This window comes from Furipterus horrens, unplaced genomic scaffold (assembly GCF_987537825.1).
Source record: "Furipterus horrens unplaced genomic scaffold, mFurHor1.1.pri manual_scaffold_4, whole genome shotgun sequence".
Classification (NCBI taxonomy): domain Eukaryota; kingdom Metazoa; phylum Chordata; class Mammalia; order Chiroptera; family Furipteridae; genus Furipterus; species Furipterus horrens.
The window spans coordinates 120,597,915-120,625,906 of NW_028327174.1; the positions used below are offsets into that span (position 1 = coordinate 120,597,915).

Consider the following 27,992-nt stretch of genomic DNA (forward strand, 5'->3'; position numbering starts at 1 on the left):
ATGGGCACCGAGGTGTCAACCTACCCAGGCTGGTCAGTGTCCCTGCTCGGGCTACTGCTGCTACTGCCCCAGGACACATCGGGACAGCAACGGTCCCCATCCATGGCCGCTCCTGCCCTGGCTCCCCGCGAGACATTGGAGGGTGGTGCCGTTCAGCGGTTGGCTCCAAGAGCCCCAGGTGCATGGGCGGCGCTGTATGGGGTGAACATAAGAAACTACAGGGCTGGGGGGGCGGACTGTGGACAGGGACCCAATGCCCGAGGTTACTTGAGTCTCATCTCCTCTCTGCCCTCCTATACACTAGGCAGCCCAGAGACTACTCAGCACAGTTGGGTTTCCGGTGCTTCCTCCACTCCCAGGCTTCTGGTGGAAACTTCCCTAGGATCTGGGGGTGGAGCAGTAAACTGGTGCTGGGTAGAGTAGAGCATCAGGACTGATGAATGAAGGGTCCTGAGTTGGGCCCAGGGGTCCCAGCCCTCTCCCTAAGGCCTAAGCCCAGGCGCTGGACAAGGACTTACTTCTGAGAGGGCCTGGGAACACCTCTGTACCCCATCCTTCTCAGGTGTGAGTCTTAGAACCAGGGTTATTAGTCAATGCTCATCCCTCTTTTTATATTTTATTTTATTTTTAAACTACAGTTGACATTCAATATATCATTTTATATTAGCTTCAGGTGTACAGTATAATGGTTAGACATTTGTATAATTTATTAAGTAATTCCCCAGTACATCTAGTACCCATCCGACACCAAACATAGTTATTACATTATTGACTATATTCTCTGTGCTGCACTTTTTACATCCTTGTGACTGTTTGTAACTACCAGTTTGTACTTTTTAATCCCTTCACTTTTTTCACCAAGTCTCCCCAAAGCCCCACTCAACTAGCAATGCTCAGTTTCTTCTATGTATGAGTGTGTTTTTGTTTGGTTTGTTGGTTCACTTTGATTTTTAGATTTCTCATATAAGTGAAATCATGTAATGTTTGTCTTTCTTTGACTTATTTCACTTAGTATAATACCCTCTAGGTCCATCCATGTTGTTGCAAATGGTAAGATTCATTCTTTTTCACGGCTGAGTAATATTCCACAGTATACAGTATTTCTACCACCTCTTCTTTACCAATCATCTGTCGATGGCACTTAGGTTGTTTTTATATCTTGGCTATTGTAAATAATGCTACAGTAAGCATAGGGATATATATATTCAAATCAGTGTTTTGATTTTGGGGGGATAAATACCCAGAAGTGCAATTGTTGGGTCATAAGGTAGAACTACTTTTAATTTTTTGAGGTTCCTCCATATTGTTTTTCCATAATGCTTGCACAAATTTGCAGTCACAAAAACAATGAAAGAAGGTTCCCTTTCTCTACAACCTGTCCAACACTTGTTGTTAGTTGATATATTGATGATAACTATTCTAACAAGTGTTATATGATATCTTATTGTAGCTTTAATTTGCATTTGTCTGATGATTAGTAACATAGAGTATCTTTTCATATGTCTATTGGCCATCTGCATGTTCTTTTTGGAGAAAAGTTTATTCAGGTCCTCTGCCCATTTTTTAATTGGATTGTTCAGTTGTTTTTTTAAAATTGTATGAGTTCTTTATAAACTTTGAATATTAACTCCTTAGTGATGTATCATTGGTGAGTATCTCTTTCTGTTCTATTCATCATTTGCTTAGCTGTGCAATAACTTTTTAGTTTGATACAGTAACATTTGTGTATTTTTTCTTTTGTTGCCCTTGTCCAGGGATATATATATATAATTACTAAGAGCAATATCTGAGAGTTTACTGCCTCTAGGAGTTTTGTGGTTTTGGGTGTTAGATTTTATACTTTAAACTATGTTGAGTTTATTCTTGTATATGGTGTAAGAAGGTGGTCTAGTTTCTTTTTTTTATTCATGCACCTGTCTGGTTTTTACAACACCATTTCTTAAATAGACCATCTTTACCCCATTGTATATTCTTGCCTTCTTTTCATAGATCAATTGACCAGATAAGTGTGGCTTTATTTCTGGGCTTTCTATTATGTTGCATTGATCTATGTGTCTGTTCTTATGCTAATACCATGCATTTTGATTACTCTAGCCTTGTACTATAATTTGATATCAGGTAGCTTGATGCCTCCAACTTCGTTCTTTCAAAAGCTTTCTGTGGCTATTCAGGGTCTTTTTGTGGTTTCATATAAATTTTAGAATTATTTGTTTTAGTTCTGTAAAAGATGCCATTGGTATTTTGATAGGTATTGCACTGAATCTATAGAATGCTTTGAGTAGGATGGACATTTAAATAATGTTAATTCTTTCTATCCAGGAGCACAGTATACACTTCTGTTTGTTTGTATCTTCTTCAATTTCTTTCTTTAATGTCTTATAATTTTCTGAGGATGGGTCTTTTACCTTTAGATTTATTTCTAGGTATTTTTGATGCCACTTTAAAGGGGTTGTTTTCTTAATTTCTCTTTCTGATAGTTCATTATTGGTGTATAAAAATGCAACCAATTTCTGAATTTTAATTTTGTACCCTGCTTCTTTATTGAATTCATTTACCAGTTCTAATAGTTTTCTGGTGGAATCTTTAGGGTTCTCTCTATACAGTATTATATCACCAGCAAATAATGACAGTTTCACTTCTTCTTTTCCAATTTTGGTTCCCTTTATTTCTTTTTCTTGCCTGAGTGCTATGGCTAGGGCTTCCAATACTATGTTGAATAAAAGTGGTTAAAAGGACATCTTTGTCTTATTTCTGATCTTAAGGAAAATGCTTTTTGCTCTTTACTGTTGACTATGATGTTAGCTGTGTATTTGTCACATACAGCCTTTTTCTATATTGAGGTATGTTTCCTCTATTCTAACTTTTCTGAGAATTTTTAATCATAAGTGGGTGCTGGATTTAGTCAAATGCTTTTTTGGAATCTATTGATGTGATCAAATGATTTATTATCCTTCATTTTGTTTATGTAGTATATCACATTAATTAATTGCATACAGTTAACCCAGGAATAAATCTTACTTGATCATGGTGTATGATCTTTTTGATATACTTCTGAATCCAGTTTACTTATATTTTGTTAAGAATTTTTGCATCTATCCTTATCAGGGATGTTGGCTTATAATTTTCTTTTTTTGTAATGTCTTTGGTTTTGAATAAGGTAATTCTAGCCTCGTAAAATGAACTTGGGAGCCTTCTCTCCTCATGAAGCTTTGGAATTTTTTAAGAAAGGCAGGTATTAATTCTTTGGATGTTTGGTAAAATTTACCTATGAAGCCATCTGGTTCACACTTTTGTTTGTATTTTTAAATTATTATTTTGATTCATCTGTTCAGATATTCTTTCTCTTGATTCAGTCTAGGTTGCTAGAAATTTATCCATTTCTTCTGGATTGTCCAAAGTGTTGGCCTATAATTGTTTATACAGTATTCCCTCACTGATCACGGGCATTATGTTCTAGACCCCGCCACAATAGGTGAAAATCCGCGAAGCAGGAACCTTACATTCATTTTAGTATTTATATATATTTTAAGGCTTTATAAACCCTTCCCACACACTTATAAACCTTTCCCACTCCCTTAGTAACCTTTTCCACACTTTTATAAACACTAGTTATTTTCTTAAACATATTCTACACTCTTAAACCTACGTAACTTTAACAACATATGTATACAGTACCACAAAATCCCGTGATATAGCAAAAAATCTGCGATATATAGTATTTTTTAAAATTCCGCGATACAGTGAGGCTGCAATAAGTGAACTGCGATATAGAGAGGGACTACTGTAGTATGTTCTTATAATCCTTTTATTTCTGTGGTGTCATTTGTCACTTCTTTTCATTTATGATTTTATTTATTTTGGCCCTCTCTCTCTTTTTTCTTGATGAGTCTGGTTTCAAGTTTTATCAATTTTATTTTTTCAGAGAACCCGTTCTTGGTTTCATTGATGTTTGTGTTTTTTAAAAACTCTAGACTTCCAGCCAAGATGGAGGCTTAGACTGACATGCTCTGTCTCCCTCCACAACTAAGAAGGAATACAACTACCACAAAACCAGAAATAACAAGAAGTACCAGAAAATAAAGCTACATGGAAGTCCAACGTATGAAGTTATAAACAAGTGGTGCTCATCTGGACGGGTAGGAGGGGCGAAACCGGGACAGAGAGATCAAGCTGTGCTGCTGGTGGCAGCTGCAGCGATGGGTGGCAGGACTGTAATAAGCACAGACAACCATATTTAAGGGGAGGCAAGAAGCACCAGGGGAGCACCCCCGGCTGCAGTTCAGACCCATCAGCTCGTGATTCCAATGCCAGGAAAGGCCCCCCATTTACTCAGTCTGTGAGGCCCAGAGAGCGTGGCAACGGAGGAGGAGGCTCCAGGTCTCTCAGCAGAGAGTAATGACAGGAATCCATCTTGGACCCCTGCCCCCACACAAAGTGCCACAGTGTCGTGAGAATGGTCTCCCAGTAGTGATGAGTGCACAGGGCTCTACCCCTGATAGCACAAGAGGTGTGACAACCCCGCCTACAAAGGAAAGATAAACAAAAACAGTCAGGATGGCAGGAATCATGATTGAAATACCAATCATGCAGCTGACCAAAAAGCAAATACGTGAATTAACCGATGAACAAATAGATAATCTTTCTAAGGCTCAGTTCAGAGCTATAGTCATAAGGCAGCTTATAGAATTAACAAAAGATATTGAACAAGACGGGGAAGGAATGAAAGCTAGTCATGCTGAAATGAACGAAAACACATATATGAGACAAGTGGTAAGAGAAGAAAAACCAGGGATCAAATCAACAAATTAGAACATAAGAAAGGAACAGTCAACCAGTGCAGAAAGAGGAAACAGAAAGCAAGGAAAGTGAGGAGAGGCTCAGAAACCTCTGGGACAGCTATAAGCGAACAAACATCCGAATTATAGGGTTGCCAGAAGGTGAAGAAGAAGAACTAGAAATTGAAAAATTATGTGAAAAAATAATGAAGCAGAACTTCCCTAACTTGGGTAAGGAAATAGACTTACAGGTCCAGGAAGCACAGAGAGTTCCAGAAAAACTGGACCCAGGGAGAACCACTCCAAGACACATTATAATCAAAATGTCAAGAGTTAAAGATAAAGAGAGAATCTTAAAAGCAGCAAGAGAGAAGAGAAGAATTATGTACAAAGGGGTCCCAATTAGCCTATCAGCTGATTTCTCAAAGAATACCCTGCAGGCAAGGAGGGACTGGCAAGAAATATTCAAAGTAATGAAAATCAAAAACCTACAGCCATGATTACTCTATCCAGCGAAGTTGTCATTCAGAACAGAAGGACAGAGAAGGTGCTTCCAGGAAAAAGTAAAACTGAAGAAGTTCATTAGATCCAAACCACTGTTATATGAGATGTTAAAGGGATTTGTTTAGAAGAAGGAGGATCAAAACTATGAACATTAAAATGAAAACTGTATCACAACAACCAACAATAAAATCTAGGGAATTGAAACAAAGGCAAACTAAGTAGGCAACGAGAGGGGGAAAAGAATTATAGGTATGGGGAACATATTGGGGAGAGGTCAGCGGGGAGGGGGAAGTGGGGAAAGGGAGGGAGACGATGCAGGAATTAAGAAGCATAGTAGGAGGGAATGCAGTAGACAGGAAGGTGTTGAGAAGAACTATATGCACAACCAAAGGGCATGGACTAAGGGGGGGACAACTGGAGGGATGGGGAGGTCACTGAGTGGAGGGGAGCAGAGGGAAAAAAATTGGGACAACTGTAACAGCATAATCAATAAAACATATTTTTTAAAAGACTCTATTTTATTTATGATCTGACCATTATTATTTTCTTCCTTCTACTCACGTTAAACTTTGTTTCTAGATTGTTTACTTGAGCTTTTTCTTATTCTTTCTTTTTCTTTTTTTCTTTCTTAGAACTGCTTTTGCTGTATCTCATAGATTTTGGGTCATTGTGTTTTCACTTTCTTTTGTCTCAAGGTATCTTTTGATTTCTTTCTTGATCTTGTTGTTAACCCATCACTATTTAGTAACATGTTATTTAGCTTCCATGTGTTTGGGTGTTTTTCAGCCTTCTTATTGTAATTACTTTGTAGTTTTATATCCTTGTGGTTGGGGAAGATGCTTAATATAATTTAAATCTTAAATTCATTCAGACTCTTTTTGTGTTCTACCATGATCTACCCTATAAAATATTGCATCTCTGCTTGAAAAGAATGTATATTCTGCTGCTTTGCAGTGAAATGGTCGAAAAATATCAATTAAAAGCATCTGGTCTAATGTATCATTTAAAGCTGCTTTTTCCTTGTTGGTTTTCCGTCTAGATGATCTATCCATTGATGTCAATGGATGTTAAAATCCCCTGGAATTACTGTATTATGCCAATCTCCTTCTTAAAAAAATTATTTATTTGTTTGTTTGTTTATTTTTAGGGAGAGGGGAAAGGAGAAAGAGAGGAAGAGAAACATCACTGTGGGGTTGCCTCTCACTCACGCCCCCAACTGGGGACCTGATGTGCAAACTAGTTATGTGTCCTGATGGGAAATCGAACCAGCGACACTTGGTTCGCAGGCCGATGCTCAATCCACTGAACCACACCAACCAGGGTTCAATCTTTTTATTTATGTCCCTCAACATTTGCTTTATAAATTTAGGAGCTCCACCGGTTCTACCCCTCTTTCAGAAATGTAGAATATTGAATCAAAGAGGGGGAACAAATTTCCCCAAGTCACATAGCACCAGACCCCTGCCTCTGAACCTGTCTGCCTGAGATACTGGGGTGAGATGGAGGGGCACAGACACCTAGAAGGCACAGTCTTAAGCAATGCACACTGTTACCTTCTGAGGCCTTTAGTTCTTTGATCTTCAGAGTAGATGTAGCGTGTGCTATTGAGAGAAATAAGGTCTGTGATGTGCCCAATCCTTGGAAAGCCCTCTCAGGGATGTCTGTCTCCCAGGAGATGCTGCTGTGAGGTACTGTGGTCACTTTTGTTCCCCCTTGCCCCACCCTATGGGTCTTGTTCAGCTGTGGTCTGCTGTCTAGTCTTACACAGCAGCCAGTAAAGGCAGAGCCTAGGTAGGCCTTTGATTTTGACCAGGCCACTGGACCCTTGGCCATGCTTTTAACATCTTTGAGGTGGAGAAGAGCCTCCCTGGTAGTGGCATTTGGAATACTGCTGGTGTCTCTCACATAGGCTGGGGGTTGTCTCCACAGTGTGTGGGAAGCCCAAGATGATGGGGAAGATCTTCGGTGGCCAGGATGTTGTGGCTGGCCAGTGGCCCTGGCAGGCCAGCCTGCTGTACCGAAACTTGCACATCTGTGGAGCTGTTCTCATTGACTCCTGCTGGCTAGTTTCTACCGCCCACTGTTTTCTCAAGTGAGTCCTCCTTCCTGGAGCTCCAGCAGACAGGTTGGTAGGGGAAGATGATGCAGGAAAAGAGGAAAAAAGGGGTGATGAGTGTTCCATGTCAATTCCTTTGGGCTTTGCTCTGAGACAGCCTGTGGCCTTCAGACATGTGTCATTCCTGCTATTGACTTGCATCCCCTCAACCTGGAATGTTTTTCCCACTCACCTGCCCAGATCCTCTTCATCCTTCATCCTCAGCCCCTGTGCCAGTCCCCTAGGAGATTGGCAGTGTCTGTCCAAGCTGCCATGCACTGTGGACTGACTCTTTGCTGCCTCAGACCATGGCTTCTCCTCAATGTCCTCATATTCCTAAGTGTCATAATCTAGGTAGGGACCTGGGGTTGCAAGGACAACCAGCAGCTGAGCAATTCTCATCACTTCAGCAAAACTACATGCCTGGGAGCAGTTGTGGTGCCAGGTTGTGGGTTGACCTTAGAAAGTAACATGGCCACTCAGGAGTCTTAACTCCTTCAGCCCTTCTGGGCCTGGATCAGTGCTCAGCTTCTGAACAGGCAAGAAGTTGGCCCAAGGAAGCAGACATCACAGCGTTGGTCAGGGAGTTGGAGTTCATGTACCAAATGGCTTTGAGAGTCCGGAATCCTATTGCACTTTCTCTGTGCCATACTCCACGTGAGCCCTTCTGTGGCATAGGTGGAGGCAAGACCCTACCTTGCTGTCCCTCCATTCTGTCAGGAAATAAAGCCCAACATGAGGAGAGAAAGGCCAACCCCATGAGAGAGGGAGGGAGGTCAGGAGACAGGCTGTGCTGCAGTTGGTCTGGAGCAGGAGGGGCTTGCCCAGGATGAAGGGTTTGGGGGTTGGGGAACGGGGAGCATGGGAAAGGGCTTTCCAGGTGGATGAACGTCAGGAAGGTGGGAAGTTCCCTGTGGTCAGGGAACAAAGTGAGGTTTTGTTTCCTGCACTCATTTGCTCTTTTAACACATCTTTTATGAGTGCTTATAACCAAGTTAATAAGCGGCCCTTAGGCAAAAAGGTGTTTGAAGAAAGAAGGGATAGGAAAAGTGCTGGGGCCAGGAGATAAGTTGTGGGAGCCTTGGGAAGGATCAGGTTAAAGCTAGAATTGAGTCAGAGCTCCTCTTGTGTAAAATCCAGAGGCCCTGATGTGATGGCCCCACCAAGGACCCCTCTAGCACCTAGGTATCTCTGTTCCTTCAATACTACAGAGTGATGGGGAAGCCATGTGTCCTGACGTTGTGAGTAGACTGTCAATCAGCCTCAAGAAAGAAAGGCTCCTGACAAGAAATGGGAGACAAAAGCTGCCTGCATCATGTGGGATGGGGGTGGAGGGGATGGTTCACAAGGGTGTTGACAGGTAGACAAGGATACAGAGAGAGAGAGCTGGCCCAAACACTTGAAGACAATGGTGACAGTGGCCCTTTCCTCTTCCAGTAAATCCCGTTCCCCAGAGGACTACCAGGTTCTGTTGGGTAGCACCCAGCTGTACGAGCACACCCAGCACACCCAGAAGATATCTGTGAACCGGATTATGGTGCACCCAGACTTTGAAAAGTTCCACCTCTTTGGGAGTGACATAGCCATGTTGCAGCTGTACCTGCCTGTGAACTTTACCTCCCACATTAGTCCCGCCTGCCTCCCAACACCTGGAATGCAACTACCCAGTCACTCCTCCTGCTGGATAACCGGCTGGGGGATGCTCACCGAGGAAAGTGAGGGGGTGTGGGAGAGGTGGGTGGGTGAGAGCAGGGAGGGGGGAGGAGGGGAGTGGGAAGAAGTGAGGAATAGCTCAGATTGAAGGGTCCCCATGCAGAGAGGCCACTGGTCTTTGGCTCACTATGACTCATTTCCAGAGGACTGGACCATTCTAGTTCTAGTTCTGAAAAGCATGTGATTCTAAAGTATCGGAGTTCCCTAAGTTGAAGGCTCTAAAAGTCTAGGACTTTAACTTTTGAAATTGAGAATCTGGAGTCTTACAGTCCTCATGGTTTCAAGGTTTTAATCAGTCATGTACATGAGATGATGTGATTTCAACTCAAAGATTATGCTGGGGGCCTGGCCCATTCCAGGCCACTGCCAAACACCTGATGTCCCATTGTCAGAGAAGGTGCTTGGGAAAAGTGAAAAGAAAACGTATTTATGCTTCTGACCTCTGAGCCTACATGATCAAGTTAGAGCCTCACTTTGGTAAATTGTCTATGTCATAGGCTCATTGGGTGGACTGAATAACACAGGAAAAAGTTTGTGTTATTTTTTAGATTAAAGGGAGAAAGGTAGGCAAAGACTTATGGACAAGTGTGTTTATTAAAGAAGAGAGTGTTAGTGGTTTGGGGATATGCTAATAGAGTACAGGGTAAAAATAATATATATTTATAATTATTTGTAGGGACATAGATTGGTATGGTGTTTCTCAGCAGAGGTGCTACAGGAATTTTTGACAGACCATGTTTTCACTGGGTGGGAGATGCCAGCATCCCTGGCCCTTGCCTACTAAGTTTCAGGAACTTCCCTAATTATAACCAGGGCCCCTATTCCCCACCCCCACGCCCGCTCCCTCTCTCTCTCTCTCTCTCTCTCTCTCTCTCTCTCTCTCTCTCTCACACACACACACACACACACACACACACACAGATTTGTTCTTACCTGAGGGCAGGGACCACATCTTACTTGCTCTAATATCACAGTCTGTGCCACAGGGCCTAGTACTTGGTAGGTACTTCACTGCCACCACCCTGGTTCAATAGACTATCATTTCTTGCCTGGAGCTCCAGACTGGTCTCTCAGATCCCACCCTGTGTTCTCTGCTTTAGTCTCCACACAGCTGTATGTTTGCATTAAAATATGAGTTACTTCACTTGCCCACTCAGCACCCTAAGTGCCTTGTCATTTGTGCTTAGAAAACAGTCCAAACTCTATACCTTAGCTATCAGCCCTCGCATGACATTGGCTCCAATCCCTCTCTGCCTTATCTCCTACTGCATACCTCATGCATGCCATCCCTGTTACCAGGCCTCTTTCCTGCCTTGAACATGCCAAAGTCATCCTCACCTCAGGATCTGGACCTTGGTGATCTTCTCTGCTGATAATTGTTGCCTGACTCATTTCTACATTACATTTACTACTCAGCTCCTCCTCTGAGTTTTCCTTGATCATGTGAGCTAACATAGACAATCTCTGCTATTACATCTTCCTTTTTTGTTTCTTCACACTACTTATTTGATGTAAACTTATTGTATTTACAACACTTACCCTGTCTCCTCCAATCAATACATTCCCTGTGTCATTAGTGTCCAAAAGATAACTACCACAAAGATAGATAGATAGGTGAGTGGCTGGATGAAAGGATGGATTGGGGGGGTAGGTGAGAGAATGGAAGGGAAGATGGATGGGTGGATGGGTGGACAAATGGCGGGGATATAGATGGAGGGGGTAGATGTATTGATTGATGGAGAGGAAAATGGACAGGAGAATAATATAGGAATGGATGAAAAGGTGGGTGATGGGCAAATGGATTGAAGGATGAGTGGATAAGTGAGGGTATGAGGAAAGATGGGTAGATGGATGGAGGAATTAGTAGATGGGAGGATGGGGAAGGTAATGATAGACAGAGAATAGATGGATGGTCATGAAAAGAGTAGGTGGGTTGGGAAATAGTTGCTAAGCCCAGTGAATGGCATATGTTGGTGGGATTTGCCTTTTTTCTTTGTGGAATAGAAGAGGTATGATCTATTGTTATGAAAGGGGTGGAGAATAGGATGAGTTTGAAAATGTTTAAGAAACAGGAGAGGAGCTAATTGGGGATGGTAGAAGACTGAAGCCATGTTGAAAGCTCAGCTGTGCTGAGAAAACCCCATGTGTAGGGGACAGTGGTGAGCAGTAAGAGAGAGTGGGGGTTCAGAATAGCCTGGCCTCCTCAGCTAGGCTACAGCACCCTTCACTGATCTCCTTATCCTTGCAGCGCATCTACTCCCTCCCTTCCATCTCCAGGAGGGCAAAGTGAATCTCATTGAGAACAAGGTCTGTAATGTGTTATATGAGCAAAGACTCGGCAAAGGCAAGACCTATTCTGTGCATGAGGAGATGCTGTGTGCTGGGGACTTCTTGACTGGAAAGGCCATCTGCCAAGTGAGTGAGGCCATTTCTGTTCTTCCCTAACCTAAGCTCAGGGCCTCAGTTTCCCCAGGGGGAGCATGAGTTGCCTCTATTCCCTTTGTGAGACCCCTAGGACTTCCTGTTTCCTCCCTTTGCATGTCTTTTATGGGCTCCATCTCTCAGCAGTGTCCTCCAGGCTGGTCCTTGTTAAGCCCATCCCCCATGGTGGTATCTGCTGGAAGGACCCACAATCAGCATCTATTTTTAGCATATTTTAAAACTTTTTATTGAACTATAATGTACATTCAAATGAGTATACATATTTGAGTATATAATTACTAAGTACAAAGTTTAGTGAATGTTCACATACTGACACATGTGACCAGCTCCCCAGATTCTCCAGTCATGCCCCCTTCCTCCCAGTAACACCTCAGGGAACCACTATCTTCACTTTTACCACCTTAGGTTAGATTATGATTCCACAAGTGGAATTTATCCCAGCTAGCCATCTTTCATGCCTTTTAAAAAATTATATTTTATTGATTATGCTATTACAGTTGTCCCAATATTTCCTCCTTTGCCCCCCTCCGTCCAGCACTCCCACTCTCTTTTTCATGTCCATGTGTCATGTGTAGGTTCTTTCCCTACTCCATTTCCTGTACTGTACTTTACATCTCCATGGCTATTCTGTATACCTATTTTTACCTCTTAATGTCCTCATCTCTTTGCCTATTCCCCCATGACCCCCTCTCATCTGGCAACCATCAAAATGCTCTCTATATCCATGATTCTGTCTCTTGTCTTCTTGTTAGCTTAGTTTGTATTTTAGGTTCAACTCTTGATAGATATGTATTTTTTGTCATTTTATTGTTCATAGTTTTGATCTTCTTTTTTTCAAATAAGCTCCTTTACCATTTCATATAATAATGGTTCAGTGATGAACTCCTTTAGTTTTTTCTTGTCTGGGTAGCTCTTTATCTGCCCTTTGATTCTAAATGATATCTTTGCTGAGTAGAGCAATCTTGGCTGTAGGTCACTACTTTTCATGCCTTTGGATATTTTTTGCCAATCCCTCTAGCCTGCAAAGTTTCTTTTGAGTAATCTGCTGACAGTCTTATGGGAATGCCCCTGTAGGTAACTAACTGCTTTTCTCTTGCTCTTTTAAAATTCTCTCTTTTCTTTAACTTTTGGCATTTTAATTATGAGGTGTCTTGGTGTGGGCCTCTTTGCTTCCATCTTGTTGAGGACTGTCTATGCTTCCTGGACTTGCATATCTATTTCCTTCACCAGATTAGGAAAGTTTTCTTTCATTTTTTTTTTCATATAGAGTTCCAATTTCTTGCTCTTTCTCTTCTCCTTTTGGCACCCTTATGATATGAATGTTGGAACACTTGAAGTTGCCCCAAAGGCTGTTTACACTATTCTCACTTCTTTTTGTATTCTTTTTTCTTCTTGTTGTTCTGAGAGGTTATTTCTTATTTTCCAAATCATTGATTTGATTCTCAATTTCATTCTCTCTATTGCTATATCCCTGTAAATTATTTCTTTTTATTTGTTTATTTATTCTTTATTTATTGTTATTCTATTACAGTTGTCCCACTTTTTCCCTATTGCTCCCTCCCCACCCAGTCCATCCCTTCTCCCCCAGTCAATCCCCACCCCATTGTCCATGTCCATGGGTCATTTATATTAGTTCATTGACTAGACCCTTCCCCTACTTACCCCCTTCACCGCCTCCCCCACACCCGCCTCGTAACTGTTAGTCAACTACTTGTTTACATGTCTCTGGTTCAATTTTGATCATTTTTTTGTGCTGTTCATTTGTTTCCTATATTAGGTGATATCATATAGTATTTGTTTTTCATTGCCTGGCTTATTTCGCTAAGCATAATTCTCTCTAGTTCTATCCATGTTGTCACAAATGGTAGAAGTTCCTTCTTTCTTTCTGCTGCATAGTACTCCATTGTGTAAATGTACCACAGTTTTTTAATCCACTCATCTACAGATGGGCACTGAGGCTGTTTCCAGCACTTGACTATTGTAAATAGCACTGCTATAAACATAGGGGTGCATAGGTTCTTTTGAATTGGTGTTTCAAGATTTTTTGGGTATAATCCTAGCAATGGAATTACTGGTTCAAAAGGCAGTTCCATTTTTAGTTTTTTGAGGAAAATCCATACTGTTTTCTATAGTGGCTACACCAGTCTGCATTCTTACCAGCAGTGCACTAGGGTTCCCTTTTCTCCACATCCTTGCCAGCACTTCTTGTTTATTGATTTGTTGATGATGGCCATTCTGACTGGTGTGAGGTGGTATCTCATTGTGTTTTTTATTTGCATTTCTCTGATGGCTAGTGATGTTAAGCATTCTTTCATATGCCTATGAACCTTCTTTATGTCCTCTTTGGAGAAGTGTTTGTTCAGGTCCTTTGCCCATTTTTAAATTGGGTTGTCTGTCTTCTTGGTGTTGAGACATATAAGTTATTTGTATAATTTGGAGATCAATCCCTTGTCTGAGGTATCATTGGCAATATGTTTTCCCATATTGTTGGTTCTTCTTTCATTTTGCTGGTGTTTTCTTTCCCTGAGCAGAAACTCTTTAGTTTGATGTAGTCCCATTTCTTCATTCTTTCCTTTATTTCCCTGGCCTTAGGAGATATATCAGTGAAAATATTGCTACATGGGATATCTAAAATTTCCCTGCTTATGCTTTGCTCTAGGACTTTATGGCATCACACTCACATTTAAGTCTTTTATCCATCTTGAATTTATTTTAGTGTTTGGTGTAATTTGGTGGTCTAATTTCATTTTTTTAAGTATCTTTTATTGATTATGTTGTAACAGTAGTCCCAATTTTTTCCCCTTTACCCCACTCTTCTCAGTACCTCCCTTCACCCCTGCACCCCCATGCTCCTTAGTTCATGTCCATGTTCATGCATAAGAGTTCTTTGGCTTCACCCTTTCTTATATTATTCTTAACTTCCCCCTGTCTATTTTGCACCAACCAATATGTTTCTTAGTCTGCACCATTTCCCCATTTCTCCCCTTCATCCTCCCAGCTGATAACCCTGCAAATGATCCCCACAGCTATGATTCTGTTCCTGTTCTGGTTGATTGCTTAGTTTGTTTTTGTTTTTATTTTTTAGATTCAGTTGTTGATCATTGTGAGTTTGTTGTCATTTTAAGTTCATAGTGTTGATCTTCTTTTCTTACATAAGTCCCTTTAACATTTCATATAATAATGGCTTGGTGATGATGACCTCCTTAACTTTGGCTTGTTTGGAATGTACTTTATCTGCCCTTCCATTCTAAATAATAGCTTTGCTGATAGAGTCGTCTTGGTTGTAGGTGCTTGCTTTTCTTCACATTGAATACTTCTTGCCAGTCCCTTCTTGCCTGCAAAGTTTCCTTTGAGAAATCAGCTGACAATCTTATAGGCACCCCTTTATAGATAATTCTCTGCTTCTCTCTTGCTGCTTTTAAGATTCTCTCTTTATCTTTAACGTTTGGCATTTTAATTATGATGTGTCTTGGTGTGGTCATCCTTGGTCTAGCTTCTTTGGGACTTTCTGGGCTTCCTAAACTTGTATGTCTGTTTCCTTTACCAAATTTGAGAACTTTTTCTTCATGATTTGTTCACATAAGCTTTCTATTTCTTGCTCTTCCTATTCTCCTTCTGGCACCCCTATGATTTGGATGTTAGCATGTTTAAAGTTGTCCCAGATGCTCCTGAGCCTCTCTCACTTTTTTCAGTTTTTGTTTCCTCATTTTGTACTGGTTGACTGTTTTTTTCTTCCTTATGTTCCAAATCATTGATTTGAACCCCAGTTTCCTTCTCTTCACCATTGGTTTTATGTGGATTTTACTTCATTTCATTGAGCATAGCCTTCACTTCTTCCCTTTGTTTTTGCCGTACTTAAGGATATCTGTCAAGCCTGTGAACATCTTTATCATCAGTGTTTTAAACTCTGCATATGTTAGGTTGGCTACCTCCTTGTTTGTTAGGTTGGATATCTCCTCATCTCTTAGTTCTTCCACTGGAACCTTAATCTGTTCCCTCTTTTGTGCCATACTTCTCTGTTTTCTCATCTTGACAAGCTCCTGTGTTTGTTTGACTCTGTGTCTTAGGTAGAGCTGTCGCACCTGTTACATTGTAAGGGGCAGAGCCTTAGGTATTTGTCAGTACAGGGCGACCCGTTTCACCACATTGTGCCACTGTGTGTGGCGGAGGGGTCTGAGTGGGAACAATGACACCTGCCCAGCACTCACCCTTTTACAAGCACTTCTCCCACTTCCATATGGGACAGGCATCTCTCTAGTGGTTGCCCTGGCCATTGCTCCCAGAGTGGGTGGGTCTGCAGAAACTTTAGGGCGTTGTGGGCCCCTTAAACAAGCAGACTCTGCTGAGAGAATGGCAGTTTTTTCCTCTGCCCCAACCCCCACTGCTTTGCACAGTCAGAAGCAATGATGCTTTATTGTCCCTGGTGCTGGAACCATAAGTTGTGCAGTCTGATCTGGAGCAGGGAATGCTCCCCAGGTGTCCCTCTTGACTTTTTAAAATGTTTGACTGTGCTTTCTGCTGGCCTACCACTGCTGCCACCGCCACCGCCACCACACCACATCCTTTATTCCCCAGCTCTACCCTTCCTACCTGTTTCAATGAGTATTTCTTCCTTATATCTTTGTTTGTTGAACTTCCATACAGCTCAGTTTTCTGGAACTTCTGGTTGTCTCTAGTTTTGAGTTAGTTGTGGAGGGAGATGCAGTGTGTCTCTGTAGGCCTCCATTTTGGCCTCCAGTCTAGTTTCATTTTTCTGCATGTCCCTGTCCAGTTCTCCCAGCACCATTTTTAAGCAGGCTCTTTTCACTCCATTTTATGTTCTTTCCCCGGTTGTCAAATACTAGTTGACCATATAGACCTAGGTTTATTTCTGGACTCTATTCTGTTCCATTGATCCATATGTCTGTTCTTATGCCAGTACCAGACTTTTCATTACAGTGGCTTTGTAGTATAGCCTGGTATCAGGTATTGTGATTCCTCCTGCTCTGTTCTTCATCCTCAGGATTGCTCTGCTATTTGGGTTGGGTTTTTTTTTTTTTTTTTTTTTTTTTTTTTTTTTTTTTTTTTTTTTGGTTTCATATAAATGTTTGAAGTTTTGTTCTAGGTCTGTGAAATATGTCACTGGTTTTTTAATAGAGATTGTGTTGAATCTATAAGTTGCTTTGGGATGTATGGACATTTTAATGATGTTGATTCTTCCCATCCATGAACATGGTATATGCTTCCATTTATTTATATCTTCCTTAATTTGTTTCTTCAGTATTCTGTAGTTTTCTGAGTATAGGTCTTTACCTTCTTGGTTAAGTTTATCCCTAGGTACTTTATTTTTCTTGCTGCTATAGTTAATGGAATTTTTTTTAAGTTTCTATCTCTGATATTTTATTGTTGGTGTACAGAAATGCCTTTGAATTCTGCATATTGACTTTGTATCCTGCTATTTTGCCAAATTCACTCATGAGATTGAGTAGTTTTTTCATGAAGTCTATATGGTTTTCTAGGCACACTATCATGTCATCTGCAAATAATGACAGTTTTAATCCTCTTTTCCAATTTGGAGGCCTTTTCTTTCTTTTTCTTGTCTGATTGTTGTGGCTAGAACTTCCAAGACTATGTTGAATAGAACTGGAGAGAGTAGACAGCCTTGTCTTGTTTCTGATCTCATGGTGGGATGTTTTCAGTTTTTGCCCATTGAGTATGATGTTGGCTTCAGGTTTCTCATATATGGCCTTTATTATGTTGAGGTATGCTCCTTCTATTCCCATTCTGCTGAGCGTTTTCATCATAAATGGGTGTTGTACTTTACAAATGCATTTTCAGCATCTATTGATATGATCATGTGATTTTTGTCTTTCATTTTGCTTATGTGGTGTATTACGTGTATTGATTTGTGAATATTAAATCATCCTTGCATCCCTGGGACAAGTCCCACTTGATCTTGGTATATGATCTTTTTAATGTGTTGCTGGATCCAGTTTGCCAATATTTTGTTGAGGATTTTAGCATCTATGTTCATCAGTGATATTGGCCTGTAGTTTTCTTTCTTTGTTGTGCCTTGACCTGGTTTTGGAATTAGGGTAATACTGGCTTTATATAAAGAGTTTGGGATTTTTTCCACTTCTTGGATTTTTTTGAATAGTTTGAGAAGAATAGGTGTTAGTTCTTCCCTAAATGTTTACTAAAATTTGCCTGTGAAGCCATCTGATCCAGGGCTTTTTTGTGCTGGGCATTTTTTGATTACTGCTTCAATTTTATTAGCTGTTATTTGTCTGTTCAGGCTTTCTGCTTCTACTTGATTGAGTTTTGGAAGATTACGTTTCTAGAAATTTGTCCATTTCATCTTGGTTGTCAAATTTCTTATCATATAGTTGTTTGCCGATATATCTTAGAATCTTTGTATTTCTGTAGTATCAATTGTGCTTTCTCTTCTTTCATTTCTGATTTTATTTGGGTTCTTTCTCTTTTTTTCTTGATGAGCTTGTCAATTTTGTTTATCTTTTCAAACACCAGCTGCTGGTTTTATTGATCTTGTGAATTGTTTGTTTGGTCTCTATGTCATTGAATTCTTCTCTGATCTGATTATTTCCTTCCTTCTTCTTGCTTTCGGCTTTGTTTGTTGTTCTTCCTCTAGTTCTTGTAGCTGTAGGGTTAGATTTTTTATTAGAGATTCTTCTATCCTTTTTACATAGGCCTGTATTGCTATGAACTTTCCTCTCAGGACTGCTTTCGCTGTGTCCTATAGGTTTTGGGCTGTTGTGTATTCATTTTTGTTAAGAAACTTTTTATTTTTTCCTTGATGTCATTTTTAACCCATTCATTATTTAATAGCATGTCATTCATTCTCCATGAGTTTGAATGTCTTTGAGTTTTTGCCTAGAGGTTGATTTCCAGTTTCAAGCCATTGTGATCTAAGAAGATGTTTGATATTATTTCAGGTTTCTTGAATTTGTTGAGGCTTGTTTTGTGTCCTACCATGTGGTCTCTTTTTGAAACTGTTCCGTGTGCACTTGAAAAGAATGTATATTTTGCTTCTTTGGGGTGAAAAGTTCTATATATATCAACTAAGTCCATTTGATCTAGAGTGTTGTTCAGTGCCTCAATATCCTTGGTGTGTCTTTGCTTTGAAGATCTGTCCATTGTTGACAATGGGGTGTTAAAATCCCCTACTATGAGTGTGTTGCTGTTGATATTTTTCTTGTAGTCTTCCAAGATTTTCCTTATATATATGTGTGCTCCTACATTGGGTACATATATGTGTTTACCAGGGTTATGTCTTCTTGAAAGATTGTTCCCTTAAGTATTATGAAATGTCCTTCTTTGTCTCTTTTTATGGTCTTTGCTGTAAAACCTGTTTTGTCTGATATAAGTATTGCTACTCCAGCTTTTTTGTCATGTTCATTTGCTTGGAATACTTTTTTGCATCCCTTCACTTTCAGTCTGTGTAGGTCTTTTGTTCTGAGTTGGGTCTCTTGTAGACAGCATATATGTGGGTCATGTTTTCATAAAGATTCTGCTACCCTACGTCTTTTGATTTGTGCATTTAATCTATTTACATTTAAGGTTATTATAAACAGGTATTTATTCATTTCCCTTTGTACCTGTGTTCCTCTCCCTCTCTCTTTTTCTTCTTTTTCTTAAAGCATTTCTTTTAGCATGTCTTGCAGTGCTGGGTTGGTGGAGATGTATTCTTTTAGTCTTACTTTGGGATACTCCTTACTTCACCTTCCATTTTGAAAGAGAGACTTGCTGGGTAGGGTAGTCTTGGTTGTAGGCCTTTGTTTTTCATCACTTGAAATATTTTTTTGCCATTCCCTTCTCTGTTGTAGTGTTTTTGTTAAGAAATCTTCTGATAGCTTTATCAGTGCTCCTTTGTATGTAATCTTTTTTTCCTTGCTGTCTTTAGGATATTTTCTTTGTTTTTGAATATTGCCATTTTAATTATGATGTGCCTTGGAGTGGGCCTTTTTGGGTTCATCTTCATTGGGACCCTCTGTGCTTCCTGAACTTGTGAGACTTTTTCTCTCCTTGTGTTCAAGAAGTTTTCTGTCATTACTTTTTCAATCAAGTTTTCTATCCCTTGCTCCTCTTCTTCTCCTTCTGGTATCTCTATCATATGGCTATTACTATGTTGCATGTTGTCCTGCAGCTCTCTTAAACTCTCTTCATTTTTTTTCAATCTTTTTTTCATTTTGTTGTATTGGCTGGGAATTTTTCTTTTACATGTTCACTAACACAGATCTGATCCTCTGCTTCATTTATCCTGCCTTGGTTCTTTCTACTATGTTCTTAAGTTGAGAAATTATGTTCTTCATTTCTTCCTGGCCCTTGTTGATAATTTCTATGTCCTTTTTTATGATGGTGTATTTCTCAGTAAGTTCCTTATAGCTTCCCTGGAGTTATTTATAGTTCCCCTGGAGTTCTTTGTAGTTCCCCTGGAGTTCATTGTAGTTTTCTCTGAGTTTGTTGAGTTCATTGAGGTTCCTCATTACCATTGTTTTGAATTCCATGTCTGATAATTTACATGCCTCTGTTTCATCTATCCCTCCTTCTGGGAATTCCTCCTTTGCTTTTGATGGGGTGTTGTTTTTTGTCTCCCCATTTTAATAGGTTCATCTTGTTTGTTTCTGCTTCTTAGAGTGACCTGCTTTTATTTCCTGTCTTTGTGGTATGACCTTCTTGTAGACAGTTGTTGAGCTCCTCTTTCCATCTGATGCCACTTGGAGTGGAGTAGTCTGCTTAAGAGATTTCTCCCACTGTACTGGGGATGATTATGCACTGGAATCTAGTTTGCTGCTCCCCAGCTCTTTTTCCAGAACCAGGGCCCAAAACTTTTCCAAAGTGCCTCTAGTTCACTTCACCCCCCCTTTGGCTACAGCCAAGGGTGAATGCAGGCAGGAGGATAGGCCAGCAGGGTGAGATGGCAGTGGGCCCATGTCACTTTTGTGTGCAGACCCAAGGCAGACAGCAGGAGCTCCTGCAGGCCTGCTGGGGTCAGCAGGCTGAGGGTGGGCTGGATGCACACTGGGGTGGGCGGATGCAGGCGTTTCTGTGTGTGGGCTTTGGGTGGGCCATGGGTGGGTGCTTATGTGCACTGGCAGAGGTGGGGGCTGCAGGTGGGCCCCTGGCACATTGGGGCTAGTGGACTGGGGTGCTCATGTGCGCGCGTGCCCTGGGGCGGGTTGGGGGTGGTGGAGTGGGCAAATGCGCTCCTATGCATGGGTTCCTCAAGAATCTTGCCCTGCCCCTAGCCTTTCCTCCCCAATCAAAAGAAAAAAATAAACTCACATACACACAAAAACAAAAACAAAAACAACAATGCTGCTTCTTGCCTCTCAGAGCCAGATGCCACCTAGTCCACCCCCAGCTCTGCCAGTGGGCAGAACCTCACTCTCCACCCCCAACTCAACTCCTCTCAGGGGAAACCTTGAGGCACTGAAAAATCTTTGCACACTGCCACCTGCAGCTCGAGGGGCTAAGCCAACCAGAACTTGTGACTAACCCCTTTTTCCTCCACAATCCTCACCAGACAGGTCACTCCGAGACGGTCTCCTCTGTTGTCAGCAGCGCCAAGGCTCAACTCCTGCCAGTATCCAGATGTTAACTGAGATGCTCTGTCCACAAATATCCTAAACTACAGACTAGTCTCAGAGCAAGAAAGCACAATCTCCACTCACTCCTCTGTCTTCTTCCCATTCTTAAATTATTATTTCAATTAATGTATCCTTTGTTCTGAATGGATCTTTGTATGCTGTTGAGGTCCTCACTAAAGTTTCATCAGCATCCTTATAACCAGTGTTTTGAACTCTGCATATGATAGATTGCTTATCTCCATTTTGTTTAGTTCATTTTCTGGAATTTTGAACTCTTCTTTTATATGAGCCAGCTTCTTTATCTCCCCATTTTGGCAGCCTCTCTCTGTTTCTTTCTATATATAGGTAGAGCTGCTATGACTGCCTACCTTGGTTGTGTGACCTAATGTATTAGGTGTCCTGTAGGGTCCAGTAGCATAGACTCCCCTATTACCCAAGTTGGGTACTTGAGGTGCACCCTTCATGTGGGCTGAGTACACCCTCTCTTATAGTTGAGCCTTGATTGATCAGCTGCAAGGACTGGTTGTCACCACTGACCACCAACCTCCACCCTCTGTGGAGGATCAGCTGTTCAGGGACAGGGTGGTGGTGCTCTGACATGGTCTGTAGCTGTCCACTGGGTGTGCAGGCTCTGGGGTTTACCAGATGGTTCAAGCCAAGGTCAGACCCCACCTGTGCTCTACCCAGGGCCACCCAGCATGGGCAATAAAGCAATCTGAGATAGTTGCTAATTGTGCTGGGCTTGGAGATTTCCCAGCAAGGTGAAGCCAAGCTGTGAATCTAGGCTAGTTGCTGTTAGTGCCTGGCCTGGGGCCACTTAGCAAGAAGTACAGGGGCTGCAGGCTTCCTGAGGTTGGCTGTTGCTTATTTGATAAAATTTAGGAAGTTGTGAAGCATAAGCCAAGACCAGCCATTCATATGGAAAAGTCATGGTTAACAATTTGGGTGTGCACATAAGTTGGATGAAATTAAGTCAGAGTAGATCTCCAGGGTAGGGCAAACACTGTTAGCTAGGTTGATGGAGTATCAGATATGGCATCTGCCTGCCAGCTCTGTGGTTCTGTGAGGTGAGGGCTCAGAAAAAGGACAATGACCTTTTCTAGCCCTTCTGTCTGGGAGAAAGCAGTCCCCCACCTCCTACCTTGATGTCCCAGACACTTCAGTTCCTCCCTGTATGCCACTGGTGCCTTTCAAGCTGCTACCCCAGTGCTGGAGCTCAGAGGAAGTGAGTTTCAGTAGGTGGGTCCATGTGTGGGTTCTTTAAGAGGAACTGGCTGGAACTCCAGAAGTTTCTTCCACTGACTCAATCTACTGGCTTTTGCAGCCAGATGTTATGGGGGCTTATCTTTCTGGCACTGGAACCCTAGCCTGGGGGGCCTGATAGGGGGCTTGTGCTCCTCACTCCTGAGATACCCCTCCTACATTTTTATCCACCACACGTAGATGTGGGACCACCTTGTTCTGCATCTCTGTCTCTCCTATCACTCTGGATAGATGTGGTTTCTTCAATTCTGAAGTTTTCATATTTCCATTTAACTTAATTTCTGATGGTTCTGAGTGATGGTTGTTCTATATTTTAGTTGTAATTTTGATGTGGTTGTGTTAGGAGGCAAGCCGTGCTTATGTGCACTGCCATCTTGACCAGAAAACCCTGCTGTCTTTTGTGTCTTAACATTATATTTGTGAGACCATCCAAATGTCACATGTACTTATATTATAGTTGGTTCATTCTTGCTGCTCTGTAGGACTTTGTCATATGAAGTGAATTCTATGATCAGTTCTGTTCTTGATGGGTATTTTAGTAGTATCCAATCTTTGCATTTTATTTCATTTCCAAGTGTTTCATATATTTCATATTTTATTTCACAGAGGCCCATTAGTATACTTTTTGGAGTCACAGTTGTATAGATGTTCAGCTTTGGCTGATGTCACCAAACTTCTACAAAGTGGTGGCATCAGCTCTGTTTCCTCCAGTAGTGGATGAGTTTATATCCTTGCCAACACTTGGCACTTTCTGTGTTTTCTTATTTTGGTGGATGTGTAATGATATTTTATTGAAGTTTTAATTTGCATTTTTCTGATGGCTAATTAACTATATTTTTATATATTTATTGTCATCAGATATCTTCTGTAAAGTTTCCCTTCAAGTTGTTTTTCCTCTCCCATTTTTCTCTTGAGTCTTCCTTTATTTATTTATTTATTTTTTTTTTAGGAGCTCTTGGTATATTTTTATGTTTTGAATATAAGTCCACTGTTGGACATATAGATTGTGAATATCTATTTTTTCTCTCTGTATTGCCCCATTTTATAGGTGGGCAAACAGGCCCGGAGAGAAAAAGTGACTAGCCTAGAATAAGGCAGCGCATCACGCCCTGGTGTTCTGACTCCAAGCCCAAACATGCCTCCACAGCATCCCCAGGGCCCAGCTTTTCGAGCTGGTCTCAGTGCTCTGAGCTTTTACATGGATGGTGCCATGGAGGGGAGGGAAAGTGTTAGGGCTCTGGAGTCAGACACAGTGCTCTACCACATGTCTCTACCCTGTGACCTCAAGTAGCCTCTTCACCTTCTGAGCCTGTGTCATTCACAGTGTGGCATTCTGAGGCTTCCTCCATGGGAATGTTGAAAGGATGGTGTAGTTGGTTGAATAGTGTTTCCCAAATTCATGTCCACGTGGAACCTCAGAATGTGACTTAATGTGGAAATGGGGTCTTTGCATTCATGATTATTTAAGACTCTTGAGATGAGACTATTCTAAATTTAGAGTAGGCCCTGAATCCAATGGCTTGTGTTCTTATAAGAAGAGGGAAACACAGAAACATCTGACTTTCAACTTCTGGTCTCCAGAGATGTGAAAAATAAATTTCTGTTATTTTTGTAAGCCACCCAGTTTGTGGTGAGGGGTTATGGCAGACCCAGAAGAGACAGACAGGGGGGACGGGATGCACTTGACTCATGGGTAGGCCTCATGGACAGCTATTTCCATTACTTCTCAGTGAGCTAGTGAGCCAGAGTCTGGAAGCTTGGTCACCTGCCATCCTGGTAGAAGCTAGACCCAGGTTTCTTGGTTCTCAGTCCATAACTAATGGTATGGACCTGCTGGCTATCTGATATGGTCCAACCTCCTCAGAGTTAGCTTCACCCAGAGGTGGAACAAAGGGCTCAGCCCCCCAAGTCCCTGTATAGCTATTATGCTAGACCTCCTTTCCAGCCTCATCCTATGCCTGCCTTCTCCTGCAAAGGCCATTCCCATGGAGCTCAGGGCCAGTGCATTTTGTCTGTCCTTTGACCTCATTCCTCCTCTAGTTTCTCCCCAAGCTGAGGACACAAATTAGCTGGGCACCTGGGAGTCCTCCTTCCTCCCTTACCTTTTCAGTCACCACAGCCTGTCCTTGGGATTCCCTCTGGATTCACCTTTTCCTACTCTGGACCTCACCCTCCACCCTGGGACTCCCTCCTCTCTCCTAAAGTGTCCCTCCCCTTACATGGGGCACCCAGAAATAGCACTGAGGAGGGTCGGAGCCACAGGGTGACTTGCAGCTCAAACTATGGAGCAGGACAGATCTGGTTCCAGTCTTCAACCTGTTGTTTAATGCCATTGTGACTTTAGCTAAGTTTCCTCACTCATGAATTGAGTTTGTGAACAGTCTCCTCATCATATGGTTCCTGTAGAAAATTGCCTGGCATTTAGTAGGTGGTTAACAAGTACTGGCTGTTCTCCCTAGTCTGCCTCCCTCTATCAGAGTTGTACTCACTTTTCTGGGTCTATGTTATACCTAGTCTCTCACCCAAAGTAGAATTCACTGCCCTTCCCCGCTGGATGCACACACACACACACACACACACACACACACACACACAGAGTTTGCTCTGTCTCTATGCTGGGGCAAATCACAGCTCACTGCATGGGATATGTGAGTGCTGATATTTTCTCAGCCTTCTGAGATCTCCCTTAGGGCCAGGAGGTGGTTGGAGCTTTTGCCATCTCTCCCAGACTGGCCCAGGATCCGTTGTCATTTTGGCAACCACATAGCTCACCTGCATGAATCGCTGATGTCTGAAGTGAACAGGGACTGGGTCTTCTGCTGGCCTCAAACAGCTGGGGGTTGGTACACTGTGGGGAATGCCAAGGGCACTCCAACTGGGGACTGAGGGGAAGAGCTGTGGCAATGATGATGCAGCCTCATCATCCCTGTGTATGATTTTCTTGAAGCTCTTGTGACAGATCACCTCAAACAGGGTGGTTAAAACAATAGACATTTATTATCGTACATATCTGGAGGTCCAAAGTTGAAAATCAAAGTGTGGATAGGGCTGGTTCCCTCTGGAGGCTCTAGGGGAGAATATTTCCTTGCTTTTCCCAGCTTATAGAGGCTGCCATGTTCCTTGGCTCTTGGCTCCTTCCTCTATCCTTCAAAGGCATCATTCTACCTTCTGGTTCTGTCATCACATCACCTTCTCTGACTCTGACCTCCTGCCTTCCTCTCTCTTCATGTAATCCCTTGGGATTACATTGGAGCCTCCCAGATTATCCATGATAATCTTCCTATTTCAAGATCATCACCTTGAAACTGCAAACTGCCTTTGCCACATAAGGAAGCATAATCACCAATTTCAGGGATGAGGAAGTGCATCTTTGGGGGTCACTTTTTGCCAGCCACAACATGAACCCTTCTCTCTCCTTCAATCCACCCTTCCCCAGCCCTCCCTTTCAGCTGGAGATTTTGCTTCTTATTTCACCAAGAACACTGGAGCAGTCTGACTAGTGCCTGCTCATTTTCAACCCCAGCCATAAGGCTCTGCATTCCCCAACACTTCATCATGCATCTCCTGAGCCTCATGCACAGCTGACCCCTCCTGAAGCACTGGGCACTCAGAGGTTCTCCTGCTCCCTGTCCTCTGTCTCTCCCTTTTATGAGTGCTATGTAAACTCGCAGGAGCAATCTCCTGCTACTGCCCAGTGTCTCTACCTGTTTTCCCAAAAGACTGCTCTGACAGCACTGAGTCTCTTTGACCACTCCACCCAAGTGTGTCCCCACCATGCCACCAAAGCCATTTGGCCAACATCCCCACCAGTCTTGGTCTTGCAGAGCAAGGTTGTCCTGGGTCGTCTGTTTACTCAGCACATCAGGAGGTCTTACTCCCATTTCCTGGGCCCCAAACTCCACAGCTGCTCCACTCTGCTCCTTTTTCCCTTTCCACCCACTGGAGATCCCAGGGCTCCATGTTCAGTCTGCTCCCTTCTTCCTCTGTGCCTTCTGCCTTGTTGGTGAGGAAGGCTCAGATTCAACAGGTTTCATTGGCTCCTTCTTCAAAAAATATCCCAAATCTGACTGTTCCTCAGCACCTGGCCACTCCCCATCAATAACCTCTCATCTCTCTCCTATGGCTGCCTCCTAACTGGTCTTCCCTCTTTAATTTATGCTTAGCAAAGTACATTCTCTGCAGTGCACCAGAGTGATCCGCCTAGATAGGTCAGGTCACCGCTTTGCCCCCATCCCCCTGAGTACATTTCTCCACTGGTGGAAAACCCAACCGCCCAGCCATAAAGCCCTGTGACCCACATCCTCTCTGTCCCCCTTGTTCCCTGCATGGCCCCCTCACTGCTCTTCCACCTATCCAGCTGGTGAGTCCCCTCTTTTCCTGAATCAGAAGGGTAGGTTGTTTCCTGTTTGGCGTCTTTGCTCAGAAAAACTTTACACCATCACCAGATGAAATACACTCACTGACCATTTTCCTTTCATGGCTTGTTTCCACGTGTCACATCTGACCATGGTGGGCTAATTGACTTGCTTACAAATCACAATGAGGAAGGGGCTTTGCCTTCTCATCCCCATGCTCCCATGTGTGGAGGCTGCTCTGGATGTTCCCCATGAAGGCTGGATGGGTGGATGTGGCCCCTGCTCCTGCACCCCCGAAGGATGAGACCCTCCCTTTGGCCAATGAAGTGAGGGGACTTCCAACTGGGTAGTCCTTACTAGATAGCATCTCAGGACTTCAGTTATCCCTGGGAGCTTTCTGGGGACCCCTGTTCATTCCCCTAGCAATTCAGGCTGCCTCCACCATGCTTCAACCTAGGCATTTTCTAAAGAAGCTGAGAGCAAACCAAAGGCCTAAATGAATGAAAAAGGAAGAGGATCCAGGTGGAGATAGGCCACTGTAGTTCAGGGTGTGGCAGGAGCTGAGGATCAGTGGAGGCTTCAGCTGGCCAGGTCTGCTCACAGGTCAGCTTTCCTGGACCTTGTCCATGCAGCTGTCCCCTAATGGCCTTGGGCAGTGCCTTTTCCTGGGCCACTGGGCCCTCCCTGGGTCCAGTGGCAGAGGGTGGGGTCCATGTACTGATAGATGGAGATCCAGGATCTTCCTGAGGTCAATTAGAAGCTCTTTGAACTGTGATGCAAGTGCCCACCATGGTGACTTTGATGAGGTCTACAGTTGGACACTGGTGTCTGGGTTTTCATAGGGGCCATGCTAGTGTGGCCTGGACAGTGGAGACTCACGCCCCACCCGGCCACTTGGTGTCTCAGACTGTCGTCCCACTAACTCTCCTCTCTTTCTTAGGGTGATTCCGGGAGCCCCCTCGTCTGTGACCTCCTCAATGCCTGGGTTGTGGTAGGGCTGGCCAGCTGGGGCTTGGACTGCCGGCACCCCATCTATCCCAGCGTGTTCACCAGTGTCATCTACTTCTCTGACTGGATCAACGAGATCCAGACACTCACACCTCCTCCTGATCCCACAGCTGCTCTTCCTCAGACCCAGTTTCCACACCAGCCTCTGCAGGCTACAGGCTCTCCCAGGCTTGGCATGGCCTTTATGCCTTCACAGACCTGCTTTTCACTGTTTTCTGTGCTCAGGGCCTGGTGGCAGGCCCTGCAGTGA

The 27,992-nt window shown here is 42.8% G+C and overlaps 1 protein-coding gene across 1 annotated transcript; it reads left to right on the forward strand.

Annotated features, from left to right (window-relative positions):
• Positions 1-27,992, forward strand: LOC150012756 (putative serine protease 47). Its single transcript, XM_090275183.1, has 5 exons — positions 1-178; positions 7,209-7,371; positions 8,812-9,089; positions 11,336-11,502; positions 27,675-27,992. Exons 1-5 carry the CDS (start codon positions 1-3, stop codon positions 27,990-27,992), a joined length of 1,104 nt encoding a protein of 367 aa, XP_090131309.1.